The following is a 19,256-nucleotide window of genomic DNA, read 5'->3' as shown; positions in this document are numbered from 1 at the left end:
CGACTAGCCTATCTACATTGATGAATGTTTGAAATAGGCCATTGCTTGAGTTCATGTCCATTCGAGCTTTGTAATCAAACGTTGATTCGTACCAAGTATGCTATGGAGTATACTAATAAGAAATATTACTTTTGTTAATAAAGTAATGTAGATATGTCAGTCACAAAATTAGCGTGTGATATCTTTGTCCCTCTTAAAAAAGCTCTCTTTCCAAAGTATCATATATTCGTAGGGTTTGGTTTCTGAAACAAGAGGTTCAAAATACCGATAGAAAAATGTCGCCCAATCATAGGTTAAATATCCCCACTTGTATGGAATAATGTGTATCGCTTGTACCTTAGAAGAATCCATCATCTACAGGACCTTAAAGGGGTCTAACGTTTTTTAGTCAAACACATAATCGTTATATGTTATTCTAGAATATTTTTAATTAGAAAAATAGAAAAAGGACTCTGTTGACGATTGTTTGGTCCTAATAAATTAGGTTAAAAATCTCATTAGTAAACTCCTTTCTTTCTTCTTGGAAATGAAATATGTTTTTCGCTCTGTTTTTTACACGTCCATTACATTGATCTCGGGTGCTGGCTTGGATTCATCAAGTGGCAGAATAGAAAACAAATGGCTTCCAACTAGGAGTGTAGTTTTAGTCTTTAGTATATATGGTAGACATACGCACACACCTCAGTGATGCCTTCATTTACAGTTTATATTGTCCTGCTGTTCCGTAGATTTCTCTCAGCATGAGCGCCAAATTCAACGAGCGACAAATCTCTTGATGAGCCTTAAAGAACCTTACCACGAACAAAATCTTGTTGATACAACCAAGGAAGACAGAGTGTTCTAAAGGATACTATCTAATTCAATTATCAAATAGTACTAAGGATTGATAATCTATCCTACCTGGTGTGAGCAAGATTAATGGATGATGGACCCATCCTCGTCACCTAAAAAGAATAGGTATTTCTCTTCGAGTCACCATTCTCTACCTAGAAGCCTAACATCATTTACAAAGGCAGATGCTACAAATTCCACCTCTCAATTGAATAAAGTATCGCACAGGTTATCTCCATTTTCAAACTCTTATAAGTATTTCCATGGCAATCAAAGTGGAAATCTCACATCTAAAGATGATTTAAATGTCATGGAAAAGTCCAAAGTTCCTACTATACAAGGAAGGAAAAAACATACAACAACACTGAAATCATCGGGTCTTACATACAATTACCTCACAAAGAAGGAACTGTCTAGTGTTAGTCCCATAAATGATCCAAATAGTAACGCATTAATTTGCGCGGGGAAGACTCATCTTGGATATTACAAGTTTTCTCCAATAGATAAGAAAATTACTTTAGTACAGGACATATTGGAATCAAATCTTGGATCTTTAAGACATGGGAATGGATCCAATTTGATCAAGAGGGGTAAAAAGATAAAATTAAGCACAATCGCTGATGTAAAAACAGGTTTTGGAAGTTCCAACCATTATACTGCTATTTGCACAACTTCTACCGATATATCTATATTTGATATAAGCAGGAATATTAATATAGAAAACCCTCTGCTTACATCTTTATCTGAGCACACGCGATCTGTAAACAGTTTTGACTTTAACATGGTTCAATCGAATTTAATCATTAGTGGTGGACAAGATGGCTGTGTGAAGATATGGGATTTAAGATCCAATTCTATAAAGGGATCGTCTCGCTGTGATATCAGTTTTAATACAGGGTCAGATTCCATTAGAGATGTTAAATGGATGCCCAATTATGCATTTAACACAACGCAAGCGGTGCCACACTTGACTGGTTCCCCTGGTTATAAATTTGCTTCTATCCATGACTCAGGTTTGCTCTTGAAATTTGATATGCGTCAACCTGGTCAATTTGAAAAGAAGATTAATGCCCATACTGGACCTGGCCTTTGTTTGAATTGGCATCCTCACGAAAATTATATTGCTACAGGAGGTAGAGATGGAAAATGTTGCTTATGGTATGTTGGAGATCGCCAGCAACTCGATTCTAATAGTTATACGAATTCTAATTTGATTCCATTTCCAGAATTAACTATAAATACTGGATCTCCAGTGACTAAGTTGAAATTTCGTCCTGCATACGATGCTGATGTCTTTAATTCTTTATTGGCTCTGTCATCAATGGGGGAGGAGGCTGAAGTTTGCATTTATTCCTTGGCAAGAAAATACATTCCTAAACATGTTCTCTTAACTTCAGCTCCATCCGTGGGTCTGGTGTGGTGGGATAACAAGCTATTATTCAATATTGATAAGAACAATTATATAAATGGGTGGAATATTGAAAAAGAACCAACAGTATTGGATAATATACCGAAAAATGTTACAACATGGAGAGATATGGATGGTAACGGATTACTATCAATAGATCAAAAGATAGGAACCTATGAAAATACCAATGTAAACCATACATATACATACAACCACAAGAAAACTCTACAGCGGGCTGATAGATCTAGTTCAACCAATAACTTTAATCCTAATGGGTTACTTAACACTTTGAAAAAAGGGGCAAATCTTTCTATGGCAGGTGACAGACCACTTTTGAGTAAGATCGGAACATCGTTGAGCACAAGAAGTGTTTTACAATCATCAAAGTTGAATAGTAATTCTAACATATCATTAAATCCAACAACCCAGAACCAAGAGATAACTGACAGAAGGAACATTGAATCACCATTTGTAATAACCTTGGATTTACCCCATATTCTAAATAATATTCGTCTTTCAGAAATATCAAACCATGAAAACCTTAAGGGATTGTCAGGTGCTGTTCAAATAAAAGATTCTCCAGTTGAGATATTTAAATACTTGGCTAGAGAATTGGAATTTTCGTATACAGAGGAGAAACTATCTGATAAGGATATGGAAAGTACATTCGATGGTTTTAAAATGGAAAAAAGCTCGACCCAGAATAGTAATAATGAAACAGGGCTGAATTATGAAAACCTACGAGAAAATTTTGGTCTCTCAGAGAAGGCAACCTGGATTAATTTGATTGGTAATGATATTAATCTTCATAAGATCAACTCGACAATACAAGCTGATCAGGAAGATCCGTTGGCTAGAACATCTACAGGAAGGTCAAATTCCAGTCGACTTTATAAAATTAAAACAGATGAAACAGACAAAACTGATGCTTCTAGCAAGACTTCCCCATCTTCATATAATTCGGAATCGCCTGTCGATAAAGAGATAAGTAAATTGACTGAAAGAATCCACAACACAACAGCATCTAGAATACAAAAAAAGATGGAAGTATTAATAAAATTGGTATCAATTTGCGCACATAACTCCTCTGTGTATGCATATATTGGCGATCTTCCTAACTTCAAAGTTTGGATGCTTATCAGGGACTCTTTGCTCTGGGATCTTAAGAGACTAAATAATCTTTCACCAGAAAATGTCTCAAAAGGAGATGATGATTTTATGGGTAGGAATAATAAAACTTATGACATGAGCATTGATAGTGATAATGGCAATGATGAGAACGATGATGAGAACAATTCAAGTAATATAGAAAGGGAAAGTTCAACGGCAAACCTCTCGCTTCGAAAACAATCGGTTGCTTCAGATTATAGTCGCTTTACTACAAGTGACCCAGAATCATTAATAGAAGAAAGACCTCAGGCTTTTAATCCATCTTCTGCCGAGTCCCAAAATGCAAATGCTTCTGGGCTAAATATATCGAATTTGAGGAAACAATTGAAGGGTAGCGACAAGACCGACACTAACAAGGTAAGGAAATCAACAATCGAGACTTTGAGAGAATTAAGAAAAATACACAGGAATAAGGAAGATAATCTGAACACTGATGTAATAGAAGAACAAACGTTGAAAGATGCGCCAGAACTAAGGAAACCTGTGGTAGATGAATCAGTTGAACCTCCCTCGAGCTTGGCTCATGATTTAGTAAGCTCAGCCACAATAAGTGACACAAGCAAGGGAATTCCAATAATACGGAAAAGATCAGAAAGACTTTCTTTCATAGACACGTTCATGACAGAACCTCATTCACCAAAACCGTTCATTGAAGAGCATTTCACCAATAAATTCAAGTATTCATCACCGACATTCAGTCAAAATAGTCCTCGGAGTTCTGGTGCATTTTCGAGTCATAATTTTAGTCATACATCCTCTCAATTGGCATTATTTAAAAAATCTGCACCACATCGTTTAAGTGAAGGAGTCTCCATAGAAGCACCCGATTCAATTTCTGATCAACTTCTTGTTGAGGATCAAACAGCTTATTTGAAGAACGAAAATAAACTAGCACCTTGGAATACTAAGAAACTATTGAGACAAATTTATAATCAAGCGGTAGAAACAGGTAACATTCTTTTAGTAATAAACATGATATTGTTATTTCAAGATCTTTATCAAGTTACCTCAATGGACGTGGTAAAGGATAGCTTAGCGCATTTCATGTCTTTGCTTCACCGTTATGAGTTGTTTGAAATTGCAACCTCTCTGATAAAATATTGTCCTTGGGAGGGAATCATGGGATCTGAAGGTGGACAATCCACTATACAATTATTTTGTGATAAGTGTGGTGAATTGATCACTAATGATTTATCAAAGGAAAACTTCACCAAGGAGGCGCAGAAGGTTGGAAATCGGTCTCCGCTAAGCAGATTTGGTCACTGGTATTGTGATTCATGCAAAAAACCAAACAGTTTATGTATCTTTTGTGAGCGACCAATGAAAAAGTTGACGATGGCAATATTACAATGTGGACATGAGGCTCATTTCCAATGTTTTAGAAGCTGGTTCCTTGACGATGGGATGGACATTTGTCCTGCGGGATGTTTAGGTAACCAACTGGCTTAAGAGATCATATGAGAACGTGTATTTATAGCATAGGTAGTCATATAGCTTATATTGTTTGGTAATTTGATGGTTTAGTGACACCGTTGCCGTGTTTCGTGATGCGACGAAAATTTTTTTCTGTTGAACAACAAGACGCAATCGGTACGTTTGAAATCGTCAGAGGCAAGGTGATCGATGATTAAAAAGAGTTACACTACGTTTACATTGAACTTCAAAGATTAGGAAGAATCTCAAATCAGGTTAGAAATCAAAGGACCATGTCTGTTGAAGAAGTCAGTCAAAAATTAGAAGCTGTTTCTGTCAGTAATGATGACACTCCAAAGACCGTCTTAACTGACAGTAATAATTTTGAAGTTAAACACCCTTTGAACTCTAAGTGGACTTTGTGGTACACCAAGCCTGCGGTAGATAAGTCAGAATCCTGGTCCGATTTATTGAGACCAGTTACTACTTTTGAAACTGTCGAAGAATTCTGGGCTATTGTACAAAATATTCCAGAACCTCATGAACTACCACTAAAATCCGATTATCATGTTTTCCGTGGTGACATTAGACCTGAATGGGAAGATGAAGCTAATGCCAAGGGTGGTAAGTGGTCCTTTCAATTAAGAGGTAAAGGTAGTGATATTGATGAATTGTGGCTAAGAACTTTACTAGCCGTCATCGGTGAAACTATCGATGAAGAAGACTCCCAAATTAACGGTGTTGTGTTAAGTATTAGAAAGGGTGGTAACAAATTTGCATTATGGACCAGGTCCGAAGATGAACAAGCTTTGCGTAACATCGGTGCTAAGTTCAAGCAAGTTTTGAAGTTGACTGAAGATGGACATTTAGAATTTTTCCCTCATTCTTCTGCTAATGAAAGACATGCCCAACCAACCATTGTTTTATAAGAATGATATGGTATCTAATATAAACCATTGTCGATAAAAACCAATAAAACTAAAACGCAATCAACATTAATAAACAAAACATAATAACCAAATAAAGTTTCTTAGCATAAACTGGATTATACTATGTTTCAACTTATATTATATTATATTAACGTTATATTATTATAGTAATCTCAAAATAAAAGAATAAACCTAAATAACTAACGAATATTTTTATATATTAGTTTATAAATAAATAGAACGCTAGCCTTTGTTAGAACAAACATTCATGATAAAGTGTAGCTAGCCCTTTGAAATGCTTTCATAGGTCTCATACCCCATCTTCTTAGCATCTCCTTATCTTCTGTCCAACCATTACAATATGTAGTCAGCATTTTCTTTCCAGTAAAGATACTGTTGCACCCAGCCATGAAGCATAAAAATTGCTCATATTCTTTCATGGTGTAACGCCCTGCTGCCAATCTGACAATGCTGGTTGGCATTACAATTCTTGCAGTGGCAATGGTCCTGACAATATCTTCAAAGTCAAGTTTTTTTGCTTCAGGTTTATCTAACTCTTCAACAATTTTAGTTCCCTTAATTGGAACTAATCTATTAATAGGAACTGATTCTGGGTGTGGAGTGATATTAGAAAGAGTGTACAAGAATCCAATGTGATCCTCTTGAGTTTCATCTAATCCAAGTATACCACCAGTACAAGCATTAATCCCTGATTTTTGAACATTCTTAATTGTTGCCAATCTGTCATCGTAGGATCTAGTGGTAATAACATTTTTGTAATGCTCCCTTGAAGTATCGATATTGTGATTATAGGCTGTCAAACCGGCATCTTTCAACTGATTCGCTTGTTCAGCATTTACCATACCTAGTGTAACACAGGATTCCAGCCCAAGCTCGTTGACTTTGGTCACCATCTCAGAAATTCTTTTTAGGGAACTCTTCCTACCATTCATATCTCTCCAAGCGGCACCCATACAAAATCTTGTAGAACCATTCTTCTTAGCCTCTTCAGCTTCTCGAACAACATCTTCCAATGAAACTAATTTCTCCGCATTAAGGCCGGTATTATTTGAAGTGGACTGAGAGCAATACTTACAATCTTCAGTACAACCACCAGTTTTGATATTCATTAGTGTGCATAATTGCACCTTCGTAGGGTCGTGGAATTTTCGATGTTGCAATTGAGCTGAATGAACCAATTCTAATAATGGGGTATAATAAATATCACGTAATTCTTCTTTAGTCCATGAATACCTGGCAGCTCTTTTGGAGAGTGCGTTTTGTAAAGTTGAGCCTTTTCCTGCCGTAGCATTGAAACCCCCCGAACTGGTTGAGAAAGCAGCTCTCTTCAGAAGCATTGGTGAAATTCGAGACATTTTTAGTTGAATATTTTAATAATTCCAATAAGAAGGATTGCAATAAAGAAGGATGAAAAGTAGCTTTTCTTCGAATGAAATAAATGGTATTTCTTTAAATACATGGAAGAATTCCTGAACCACACCAAAAAAACCCACTTCATTCCTGCTCATAACAAAAAAATTGTCACAGTCACGCTGTGTATCAAACAAACCAAATACTATATTATGTGCCTCAGCCAAAACCCATTTTAATTTTATTGGCCTACGGATCTGAAAATGGACCAACGTTACAGTAAAATCACGAAGAAAATCTGACGTGCGCGTTTCACTGAAATCGTTTTTGCCTGTAATCATCTTGAGTCAGATAATCATGATTCAACAGAATGAACGTTTCCAAATAGATGAAGTACTTGCAACGAAAATGTAGCTCAATTAATATCTGAACTGAAAAACTATAAAAATACATTCAACGTTGGTTAGTTTTTTCCTTCTTAGTTTGAATCCATTGATAGTTAATGTTTATGTATCTTCATAATATATTTACTTCCATTCAATCCTCTGCATCTTTAGTTAAGTAATGTTTTAATATGGCTCGTATTGATAAAGATCCGGTGAAACTTCCATTCATTTATCAATTTATTTCCGGTGCTGTAGCAGGGATGTCGGAAACCATAATGATGTATCCATTAGATGTAGTTAAAACGAGATTTCAATTGCAAATCAATAAAAAAGCATTAGCAACTTCAAGCGTTGCAGTTCCAAAGCAACCTGAACATTCCAGTATTCTTAGTTGTTTGTCCAAAATACTCAAAGAGGAAGGCTTTAAAAACCTATACAAGGGGATGAGCCCACCTCTTCTGATGGAGGTACCTAAACGGGCAGTGAAATTTGCCAGTAACGAACAATTTCAGCAGATAATGATGAAAAAGTTTAAGTTAAAGGAAGTCACTAGTACTGTAACATTATTGGCTGGTACCTTTGCTGGTATAACAGAATCGCTGATCGTTGTTCCATTTGAACTCGTTAAAATTAGATTGCAGGATGCTCAATCGGACTATAGATCCCCCATTAGGTGTACACGTACGATCATTGAAAATCAAGGATTATTTGGAATTTATGCAGGCTTTGAATCCACCATCTGGAGAAATACCATTTGGAATGCTAGTTACTTTGGATTGATTTTCCAAGTTAAAAAATTCATTCCCAGGGCTAAGTCTACAACAAAATTTCAAGGAATTAGAAATGATTTTCTGGTAGGCGCCATCGCTGGTTGTATGAGTTGTTTCCTAAGTGTCCCATTTGATGTTGTAAAAACAAGAATGCAAGGCTCGAAAAAAACATCTTCAGGGATGTGTTACGGTTGGGCGTGGCAATCCGTTTTTCTGATTTACAGAACGGAAGGAATTAAAGGAATTTACAAAGGTATTTTGCCAATAATATGCCGTTATGGGCCTGGTGGTGGTCTACTTCTTGTTGTATTTAATGGTGTCAATGAGCTCTTCCGAATGTCAGACCATTATTTTCAAACCTTAAAGTAAGAAATTGTTTTAATATGATTATCAATTTAAATACTGCAGTAGATGCCAATATCAATCGGGACACAGATAAACAATAAAAAAGATAATATTGTTATGCTATTTTTTTAAATCTATTCTATAAAATCCAATATGGACATAGTTAAATCTAATAATACAACTCAGTATGCTCTATTCAGGCATAAACAGCGGCAACGGCTTTTTCAAAAATGTCCAAACCTTCTTCAATAACTTCATCTTCAATAGTCAAGGCTGGGACAAATCTAGCAGTACTCTTTCCGGCTGTAATGACTAATAAACCCAATTCCCTACACTTTTTGATGACCTCGGTTGGTGGTTCAGCAAATTCTGCACCGATCATTAAACCCTTACCTCTGACTTGTTTTATTTGTTTTGGGAACTTTTGTTGTATCTTAACTAAACGCTTATAGAAAAATTCTGCCTTCTTGTTTACTTGAGCTAAGAAAGTTTCATCAGCAAGAGTATCCATCACGTATTTACTGACAGCACAGCCTAAAGGATTACCACCATATGTAGTACCGTGATCACCAACTCTTAAAGCATTGTTAACTTTTTCATTAACTATAGTAGCTGCAATTGGGAACCCGTTACCTAGAGCCTTAGCAGCAGTGAAAATATCAGGATGAGCTTCCTTTGGTAAATGAGCATGAGCCCACAGTTTCCCAGTTCTACCTAACCCACATTGAATTTCATCGTAGATGACAATAACGTCATTGTCGGCACAGATCTTTTTCAATCCAATCAAAGTTTCAGCAGGTACAGGGAAAATACCACCTTCACCTTGAACAGGTTCCACAATTAAACCAGCAATATCGTTCTTTTTGTCCTTAATAAAGCTTTGTAACTTGGTCAATTCATCATTCAAGTTTAAGAAGGATACGTTTGGAATCAAATCTCCGAATGGGGTTCTATATTTAGCATTCCATGTAACAGAAAGAGCACCCATAGTTCTACCGTGGAACGAGTTTTGGAAGGCAACTAACCCTTGCTTCTTTGGGTTAATCATAATACCATGCTTTTTGGCAAATTTTAAGGCAGCTTCATTAGCTTCAGTACCAGAATTACAAAGGAAAACTTTGGAGGCGTCATGTTGACCACCAAACTGCTTTGTCTTCTCGATGATTTTAGCACTTAGTTCTAATGACTCAGCAGTATAGTATAAATTGGAAGAGTGAATCAAACGTTTCGATTGTTCGCCTAAAATTCTAGAGACTTCAGGATTGGAATGACCCAAGGCTGTAACAGCAATACCGGCTGTGAAATCAATATATTCATGACCATTGACATCGTCGTATAGCTTAGCATTTTTACCTCTAGTAATACAGAGATTGGCTGGTCTGGCATATGTGGTCACTTGAAATGCTTCATCTTTTTGTAATATTTTTTTTAGAGAGGCACCATTTTGAAATTTTGGAGCTGTAGTAGATAAATATCTTCTGAACATATTGATATAATGTTTTGTTTTAATCGAATATAGTACTCGTACTGATACTATTGTCGCAGTGGCTTGCACTTAAAGAAAGAAAAAAAAAAATCATCTCTCTTTGGATTGCTCTTAAATGTATTTTTTTCAGCGGTCAAAAAAGTTTTTTCTGCTCGTGTCCGTTAAGTGAGTCATTTAGCGAGGCATCTTTTTTGAACTTTAAGTGCATGACTTGCCGAGAAAATACATAAGTGGGTGCGGGCATTTATAAATTGTCAAGTTATATCACATATTTTCGACGATTAGAGGACAAACACTGAATATACGTTTTTGGGAAAAGTGTTAATCTCCACCCTGGTCTGAGTGGGTTTCTACATAAACTACGTAACTTCCTTTAGAAAGTAGAAACATACATTGTTTACAACTCTGCCCCAGTTATTTAAAAATTGTGTTCATTTAAGTATTTATAGAACTATACTATACATATAAATATATTTTATCTTAACCTTAGTTCATTAATTTATTTATTCCATGACAAACTGCTTGGATCAGCAATTTTTCTCCCACTGAATAACCAGCAGACCAGTAAAATAAGTGCCATACCACAACATATGCAACCACCGATCAAGTAAACAATTCCAAGGAAAGGATTTCTACCACCAATACTAGAACCATGTGTAATATATACAGCCTTTTTACCGTTAAATTCCGTCACAGGCCAATGTAATCCAATATCAATCTCGTATTCTCCAGCAGGTAAACTGGAATTACCATTCTTTCTAATCAATTTGGTAGATTTGTCGAATGCACCTGGTCTCATCCAATTTTGAAATTCTTCCCATTCTTGAATATTCGGAACGTTGGTCTCGTTATATCCATCAGGGAAACTTTTTTCCCAAAATGGAGGTGGTGTTATTTCCGTGTAATTATATTTAGTCTTCTTAAATCTTTGCCTATCTGTATGCCAATTGATTCCTTGGTTCGTTAAATCATAATTTTGAGAATTATCGGTAACGTTTATTAATTGCATGGGGAAAGAGTCATTAAACATTGCATTGGCAATCAACCCACATGGATAATACAATTTACCATTGCTGCTTCTCGCTAATGGCTTACAGTTAATACCAGTAGAATCATGGACTAAATCATAGGAGGCGTGTTCCCCTCTTAATTGATCTTCACTAAAGGAAAGAACATAACGTCTGTGGTTAGCAGCAAATTTCTCCAACATATAATTGACGTAGACAGATTTCTTTATCACTTTAGGGGTAGTGAAACGAATTTGACAGGTACCACGTTCACTGAAGTCGTCATTAGGGTCGTCAACGAATTTCCATTGTGGTGTAACATTAAAATTCTTAACGTTATGGAAATAGAATTGAAAATGAGATGATGGCATGTCTCCAAAATCATCTGTAGGTGCTGCAGTAACACAATCTTGGTAGTATAATGTAATTTCGTCCACTTTAGTGGACACTGCTAGCAAACAACCACCAACAATAACGAAGACGGCAGCAATCACAAGGTAGATTGGTACCACAGTGTTTGGGGTCAAGACAGGGTTTATAGCCGCCAGACGTTGTTGTGTAAAATCATCTTCTCTGGGTCTTCTATTCTTGATCTTCTTGGGTACTACTTCATCATCTTCAAATTCAGAGGCATCAATATCATCCTCTTCTTCTGGGAGGGGTGCTGAGTCCTTATACTCTTTATCCTTTTTACGAAAAGTGGCACCCACTTGACTTAGATCAAAATTTACCATCTCTTATATCAGGTTAGAATGATTCGTGTTGTTTAGCTTGAAGCTGAAATACAAGATCTTGCACGTTGTTCTTAAAATTCATCATCAGATTCATTTTTCTTTCGCATGATCTCTAATCGCGTAAGTTAACGTAAATTTACTATGGAAAACTAGCATGCACGACGCTAATTATAGACAAAATTATCGGGGAAATATAAACGTATTCTATTGATCGATATGTATTATCTAGCTTATATTCAAAGTGCAACCTTCAACGCCACATTAGAGACCGCGCCAAATCCATAGCAAGTTGCTCCACCACCAAAAATCATCACATGCTTCTCATCAATACGTTTCAATTCAAACCCAACCAGGAATAATTGGAACGTTTCCCAAATTTTCTTAGGAATCGGTATGCAATTAAGTTGCTGTAGTTCTAAATCAACTAAAATGATCGAATTATGGCGATTGAACAAACAGGAAGGGCTCGTACCGCCGACAACCAATACTTTTTTATCGTTGACGAATAGGATTTTGGCTCCATATCTTTGAAGTAAGGGATGATTAATTTTCTTTTTAATGATTACATTCGTTTTATCGCAGGAGAATACGAATAATCCATCTGAGAAGGTATCCGTGACGATTTCATGTCCACCAACTATGGCACCAACTCCTGTATCCTCATTATAATCCATCGCCGCACCCGAAAGGCTAGGCACCTCGCCATTAGCTACAGACATTGAATTATATGTATCTGCTGAAATATCATATTTTAGAAATTTATTGGCAGAGGATAGTGTAACAGAAGACTTACCTCCAAATATTAATGTTTCATTTGTCGATACGGATACCGAACAATGTCTAAAACGGCCTTCCGGTAGAGATGTCTTCTGCTCCCATTGCAGTGTTTTCTCATCTAGACGCCAAACATCGTTGATTGGTTTGTGCGGCGCCAGTCTACCACCAATAACGACATTATTTGTGAAGGTATGGCATGTTCTACTAGGAGGAAGTGGTTTCAAAGTTGATATCTGTTCATAGGATAGAATTTTATCAAGCTTTATTTGTAACGTTTCATTAGTTCTATATGGGTTACAACCACCATGGTACCATATCTCTTTAGATGAGTCTGATGCACTAACAAGGGCAGATGCCCCAAAATTCCTTTTCAAATCTAAAGTTGTCTCTTCAAAATCTACATGGATTGGGGCCAAATCTTTGACAGATTGTGGATTTTCAAATGAATCGACAAATTTATATGCAGGATTATTTGTAGCATGTAAAAGAAGATAATGGTGTGCAAAAAGGTGAAATTCTTCCAATTCGTCAAATGGCTGGATCATTTCTATTTGTTGACGGGTTATTAGAGGCACAGAGTTCCAAAGTTGCAGCAAGTCTCCTGCATTTGCGTTCATATATCCTAATGATTTGAATCTAGATAATTGGGAGTTGACTGTTGGATATTTTTGCACTGATTGCAAAGGTGAATCATTTTTCTTGAAATGAGCTAGCATTTGCTTTGAGAATGGTTCAAAGGGGCCCTCTGGAGTTAGCTGCTCAAGTATTATGAACTGGGAATTTGGCAATGCTCCTGTCAAAGAAATGATTTTATCTGCCTGTTGATATTTCATATATGCTAATGACACTTCAGCAATAAAAACTTTTACAATTTTCTTGTCTTTTTTTAAAATGTCAGTGGAATTCAGTAGGTTAGCAAAGGTATTTGCATCATTTAAATCGCAGGGAATGGCAGAATAGTTTCTTGTCTCTATTCCATCACCATTAGCATTTATAGCCTCATTTATTTCGACATCAGATCCAATTATGGTACTTAATTCTGGCGTATCTTTCAAAATCTGGATTTTATTTCTGAGTAAATCTGGATAATCAACATCGATAAAACTGATCTTATTCCTATATTTGGCAGCACTCATATTCTCTGGATCCAATAGTTCGAATGCCAATGGATCAAATCCACAACCTAGATTAACCACCACCATCTTCTCATTGTCTTGTAAGGTTTGTACAATTGAATCTAAACATGATCTAATGGCATGTAATCTTAGCCAATAACCTCTGTTAATACAGGGAGATCGACTTACCTTTTTGGGCACAAACCATTTGAAGTACTCCTTCACATTGTTCACTGAAGTAGATGATCTGTTCATACCCATTGCTGGCGCGTATAGAAGCTCTACAGATCTCTTGGACGCTATTGAAGAATTATTTGTTCCTTGGATGGCTAAATCGGCATACTTCAATTTACGTTCCTCTTTTCTGAAAGATCTCGAAGAAAGAACAGGGTTTGCTAGTGGATCAGACATCCCTACTGCTATTATTACTTTGAATTGTTAGTGGTGTAAGTATATTGAGCATCGGATTTACGTAGACAATGGAAATTTTGTTAGGTAAAAAAAATTTAATGGTTCATCGTTGAATTCGAAGAAGACCCATTTTCAAATGAATAATACACATTTTAAACCTAATAGTGAGAAGCAATTCAGAATTATGCAAGCTTAACTGCAAGTCACAATCTAGGGTTCATAGCAATGATAACGGCTTAAAGAGAATCATGAAGTAGCCTGTAGATGATATAAGGAGTTTAAAAATACTTAACTCTAGAATATAAACTATTTAATTGGAACAAGTCCGACTCCTTCTCTTAAATATTATTTTCTTTCTTTCATAGAATGGAGTTTGAAACGTATAGAAATGGGTGTCTCATTTTGAGGTAGATGCCGCTTGCCATAAATCTTGGAGACCGAATAAAGAAGTAATAACACCAGCGATACCAACTGCGTCATCTCTACTTGACAAATAAGATAAATTGTTCAAAACAATGAATGAATCAACCGAGTCCCAAACTAATCTCCTAACTGCAGCAAATCTTTCCTTTGCGACCTTCTTAACTTCCGCCTTCTCAGCCACTTTGTCTTGGGCGGCACCATCTTCAACTGTTTTAAACAACAAAGATTTCAGTCTTGCATCAGTCAATTGAATCTTTCTCAAATCCATGACAATACCACTGAGTAAAGCGTATAACCAAAACATGTTCGCCCAGCGTGGAACCTTCTTGCCAGAGAAGGGTGTCACTGGGATTAATTTCAACAGTCTAAACAAATTAATTTGATCTAAACTCAAATAGATAGCAAATGACAAATTTTTGACCACATTTGCATATTTAACAATCAAATCTCCATTATCACCTTCAGTTGCGTGCAAAAATTTAGTAGCTAATTGCAAATGGTTCAAAGGCTTGAGGAATCTTAGGAGTTTCCTGACCATTGTAAATTCAAGCTGAATATGCTTGGCTAGAAGGGAATGTCTGTTCCCGGCAATAAAACGAGACAAGTATTGCAATAGACGCAATACTTTCTCTCTACCGGCGGTGGTGTCTAAGAATTTCACCAACTGTGTGACAGTTGGATGGTAAACAAGCATTTCATTACCCATTGTTGTTTGATATTTCTGGTTGGTATGTTTTAGAAAGGGAAATTCAAGATTGATTTGTTCTTTCCCCAATGGACTCATGTGAGCCTTCTTATAAGATTTGTTTTACCCTAAAAGCCATCGATGATCTGAGACATCTCCGACTGCGCTTCGGTGTTAAGGAACTGTCGCCCGTCACTATTCGTGCGTTTTAATTAAGAGCATGTATTCAAATAGATTTGAAGATAGCATTTTCTTGGAAAAAGACAACAGATGCTGAAATGAATCTTTTATTATATATTAAGTAGGATAATGTTTGGTTTATTAAACGTTGGAATATGAATTTTAACAACATTTGAAAGGGGTTCAACTCGAGGTGAATGGCAAAAGAGCAGACATGTGTAATACTTCCCATCAACTTTAGAGTTGCTCCTTTCAACAAGATCACTAACATATCTGGGAAGAACTGAAGAAAAAATTTAGAGTATGGTAAGGAATTTCAACAATTAGGAAAAAAATTAGTCATTTTCTGGCAACATCGTCCTTTATTCTATAAATAATAAATTTTAAGCTATAAACTGTGAGAAGAAGAAATATTATCATTTTAAAACCATTCTGCCGTAGACTTTGCGGTTCGTCTATTATAGGCTATTTAGTACAAAAAGTTATCTTATATCAGTTACAAACGTACGGTTAGAATAACCCTTCATCGTCATTGGCAGCATCCTGCTCTGCAGTTTCAATATCTGGTGATGACAAATCGCTATCGTCACTATCCACAACAAATTCCTTGGATAATCCAGACTTCTTGCCTCTAGATCTGACCTTTACAGTATCATCATCATCACTAGAGCCTTCTGCTTCCTCGCCTTCATCAGATAACGCTGACTTAGACTTCCTCTTTTTCCTTTGTTTCTTTTCTCCGGTAGCAGTGGCTCTCTTCCTCTTCTTCTTTTTCTTTCCTTCTCCATCTTCTCCTGAAAAGTCGTTATCAACATCACTATCCTCGTTGACTATCAAAGTTTCACGTTCTTGGATCAACTTTTGAGCTTCAGCTTGTAATTTCTTGTATTCCTCGGCTTGCCTTTCTAATTTAGAACGTTCTTCTTCTTCTTGCTTTTGTTTCTTTTCCTTCTCCTTCAACTCTTGTTCTTCAAGTAGTCTACGGCCTTCTGTCAATTTTCCTGCTTGTTCATTTTCATATTGTTCTTGCTCCGTAACACAACGTTCGAGGACAGTCTTCATAGTGGTCTCCCCCAGTTGAATACGTTGCTCCAACTCATCCTTTAATATAACATTGAAATCTTTCAAATCCTTCAATTCTTTCAAGATGACAATTGCCTTGTCTAGGCCGACAACAGCTGTTTTCAAATGTTCCAAAGTACGGTCCTTCTTCTCCGACCTCCTCAAAGTTTCAGCAATTTGGAAATCTAAGATGGCAACATTAAATTTCAAAATGGCTATGAATCTTTCATTCTTCTTTGAAGTATCGCGATTTTCTTCAAATTCAATAGCCATTTCAGTGTAACTCAACGCCTTAAAGAAATAATCGATATTTTTCTCTTTTAGACCTCTTGCATACCATGCCTTACCTAAAAGATTTAGAATATGTGATTTGTTTTTGATATTGGGGAATTTTTTCAAAATCAAGTCATAATTCTCAATGGCTTTACTAAATTCTCTCATCTCCAATAAACAATTTGCCAAATTGATATGAACATCCTCATTATCTAAAGAATCTCTAACTTTTCTCAAAATTTCCACTGCAGCTCCTAACCTCTTACTCTCAGCAAATATGATGGCGATACCTTGAGCAGCAAATACGTTAAATGGATCAATTTGCAAGACTTTCTGGAATAATTGAATTGCCTTCAAATAAGAATGTTTAGACTTTTCTTGTTCTTTCAAAGATTTAACGTTTTTTCTGCCTTCCCTTGCAATTAAACAATACAAGTTACCTAAGGAGATCAATGCATATAAATCATGAGAATCATATTTTACCAGAGTATCTTTGTTATATGACGTTTCCTTTTCCTTTTCATTTTTCAAAGTCGTATTTTTCAAGTACCATGCATAAAACGAACGAACTTCTAAATCAGAATCGTTCATTTTAGCCAAGTTCGTCATCTCATCCTTAATGGATTCATTACCATTAACAAACTTGAAAAACAATGTCCTGATCTTAGCGGCTATATAGTTTGGATGTTCATTGAGAATATCTTGGTAAAGTACTTGTGATTTTTCTAAGTCTTTTGTTTCCAAAGTTCTAGCAATGTTATAATTAATTGTTGTGAGGCTTGATGAATCATTTGACAATTTTGACTTTGCTAAGTCAAAATATTCCTTTGCCTTGTCTGCATCTCCATTAATAAAGTAGAATGAACCTATGTTGTTTAATAACTCCAGTGGGACATTGTCTTTATTTATGAATTGAATCTCTTCTAAGGCTTTGGTTAGATAATCTAATGATTGTTTGTATTGATTAGTCTTTTCATACAATTGGGAGATAGTCAAATATGCTCTTGGAATGACTAATTGGTTTTTTTTAGCTGTGGTTAGTTTGATGTATTTCTCTAAGAATTGTAAGGCTTTTGCGTTTAAAATTGATATCTCCTTTCCAGACATTGTTGTCGTTGTGGAAGTAGATTCATGATTTTGGCCAGCGGCAGCAAAACATTTTCCTGCATAAAGCATACCCAAAATATAATTTAGTTCTTGAATTCCAGCATGACTCTTGTATAGGTTTTCAAAAGTCAATATACTTTCTTCCAAAAGATTGGTCTTCAATTGTGCTTGGCCTAAACCTAGTTTTGCTAACAAATTTTCTTCGTTCGTCTTCAAACTCTCTTGGAACATGGCAAATGCTTTACGATAATCATCTAGAGCATAATATGCTCTTCCGCACCAAAGTGTAGATTCAGAAAGAATGGAGTCAGCCACTAACGTACTGATAGGTTTAATCTTTTCATCATATATTTTCAATACATTTTCAAAATCATTCTTATAGTAAAAATAACTTTGTAGCAGAGTCAATAGGACAGGATTTTCCTTATTCTCAGGATGATTGGTATCGTTGTAAAGAGTGTTCAAATCCATTAGAGAAGCTGTATAGTTTTCCTTAAATTGAGTATCATTTTCAGATTCAGTCAAAGAATTATGGAATTTCCCTAACAAACACAATATTGAAGCTGATGAATTTGCATCCAATTGTGTCGCTCTCTCCCAGGACTTAATTGCCATCTTATAATCCTTTAAATGCCAAAAGCAAGCCCCAATTCCAATTCTGGGATCGGGTTTCAAAACTGGGTTACTCACCAACAACTCTTGGAATAGTTTCAAACTGGCCACATAATTTTTCTTCCTGAATAATAACTTAGCTCTTAATAATAAAAACATTACATTATGCTTTTTCGTATCCTGCTGTACACCCTTCACGAACAAATCGCAGGTCTCCAAAGCCTTATCATATGCACCCCTTTGATAATATAAATCTACGGTGGCCAACATATTCCCAATCCAAGTTGGATTAATCTTGACGGCTTCCTTCAAATGGTTCTCAGCATCATTCAAATAAGTGTCATGGTCCTGAGGAACCTTCGTAGTCTTACTCAGTTTCAAATAGCACCAAGTCAAAAAGGTATGACAGTGTGCCAGTCCTTCTGAATCTTGGAGAAACACTTCCAAGGCCATTTTAATCAATTGGATAGCCTCCAAAGTCAAGTTTTGGTTTGCGTAAGCTGCAGCAATTGTTAGCCAATGTTCTCGAGAGGAACTTTCCTCCACCAACAAAGTACGCAAATCGGCAGGATCTGATGGTAAATCAGTGAGAAGATCAATAGAGACTAATTCTTCCGAGGCCTTCAATGGGATATCTAGGGATGTGGGCCATTCCATTGATGGGTATGGGATCAACGTTGGTTGGACAGAGGACGACGCTGAGGCTGCATTGGACGCCATTTTAGAACTATTTTTCTGGTTTGGTAACGACCCTTTGTTCG

At 36.2% G+C, this 19,256-nt stretch overlaps 9 protein-coding genes across 9 annotated transcripts; 3 read left to right on the top strand and 6 right to left on the bottom strand.

Annotated features, from left to right (window-relative positions):
- Positions 1-922: 922 nt before the first annotated feature.
- Positions 923-4,858, top strand: RTC1 (Rtc1p; the record flags this gene model as incomplete). Its single annotated transcript, XM_003675749.1, has 1 exon — positions 923-4,858. One exon carries the CDS (start codon positions 923-925, stop codon positions 4,856-4,858), a length of 3,936 nt encoding a protein of 1,311 aa, XP_003675797.1.
- A 257-nt stretch (positions 4,859-5,115) lies between these two features.
- CDC33 (translation initiation factor eIF4E) lies at positions 5,116-5,751 on the top strand (the record flags this gene model as incomplete). Its single annotated transcript, XM_003675748.1, has 1 exon — positions 5,116-5,751. The coding sequence occupies one exon, from the start codon at positions 5,116-5,118 to the stop codon at positions 5,749-5,751; it is 636 nt and encodes a 211-aa protein (XP_003675796.1).
- A 266-nt stretch (positions 5,752-6,017) lies between these two features.
- On the bottom strand, positions 6,018-7,127 carry BIO2 (biotin synthase; the record flags this gene model as incomplete). Its single annotated transcript, XM_003675747.1, has 1 exon — positions 6,018-7,127. The coding sequence occupies one exon, from the start codon at positions 7,125-7,127 to the stop codon at positions 6,018-6,020; it is 1,110 nt and encodes a 369-aa protein (XP_003675795.1).
- Positions 7,128-7,696: 569 nt separating this feature from the next.
- NCAS0C04400 (uncharacterized protein) lies at positions 7,697-8,647 on the top strand (the record flags this gene model as incomplete). The annotated part of the gene is made up of 1 exon (XM_003675746.1): positions 7,697-8,647. One exon carries the CDS (start codon positions 7,697-7,699, stop codon positions 8,645-8,647), a length of 951 nt encoding a protein of 316 aa, XP_003675794.1.
- A 172-nt stretch (positions 8,648-8,819) lies between these two features.
- ARG8 (acetylornithine transaminase) lies at positions 8,820-10,109 on the bottom strand (the record flags this gene model as incomplete). The annotated part of the gene is made up of 1 exon (XM_003675745.1): positions 8,820-10,109. The coding sequence occupies one exon, from the start codon at positions 10,107-10,109 to the stop codon at positions 8,820-8,822; it is 1,290 nt and encodes a 429-aa protein (XP_003675793.1).
- Positions 10,110-10,608: 499 nt separating this feature from the next.
- LEM3 (Lem3p) lies at positions 10,609-11,850 on the bottom strand (the record flags this gene model as incomplete). Its single annotated transcript, XM_003675744.1, has 1 exon — positions 10,609-11,850. The coding sequence occupies one exon, from the start codon at positions 11,848-11,850 to the stop codon at positions 10,609-10,611; it is 1,242 nt and encodes a 413-aa protein (XP_003675792.1).
- Positions 11,851-12,086: 236 nt separating this feature from the next.
- On the bottom strand, positions 12,087-14,153 carry PPM2 (tRNA methyltransferase PPM2; the record flags this gene model as incomplete). Its single annotated transcript, XM_003675743.1, has 1 exon — positions 12,087-14,153. The coding sequence occupies one exon, from the start codon at positions 14,151-14,153 to the stop codon at positions 12,087-12,089; it is 2,067 nt and encodes a 688-aa protein (XP_003675791.1).
- A 397-nt stretch (positions 14,154-14,550) lies between these two features.
- Positions 14,551-15,360, bottom strand: PEX11 (Pex11p; the record flags this gene model as incomplete). The annotated part of the gene is made up of 1 exon (XM_003675742.1): positions 14,551-15,360. One exon carries the CDS (start codon positions 15,358-15,360, stop codon positions 14,551-14,553), a length of 810 nt encoding a protein of 269 aa, XP_003675790.1.
- A 591-nt stretch (positions 15,361-15,951) lies between these two features.
- On the bottom strand, positions 15,952-19,215 carry CTR9 (Ctr9p; the record flags this gene model as incomplete). Its single annotated transcript, XM_003675741.1, has 1 exon — positions 15,952-19,215. The coding sequence occupies one exon, from the start codon at positions 19,213-19,215 to the stop codon at positions 15,952-15,954; it is 3,264 nt and encodes a 1,087-aa protein (XP_003675789.1).
- Positions 19,216-19,256: the final 41 nt, after the last annotated feature.

Source organism: Naumovozyma castellii, chromosome 3 (assembly GCF_000237345.1).
Source record: "Naumovozyma castellii chromosome 3, complete genome".
In the NCBI taxonomy this organism is placed as follows: domain Eukaryota; kingdom Fungi; phylum Ascomycota; class Saccharomycetes; order Saccharomycetales; family Saccharomycetaceae; genus Naumovozyma; species Naumovozyma castellii.
This window is presented reverse-complemented; position numbering and strand designations above follow the sequence as displayed.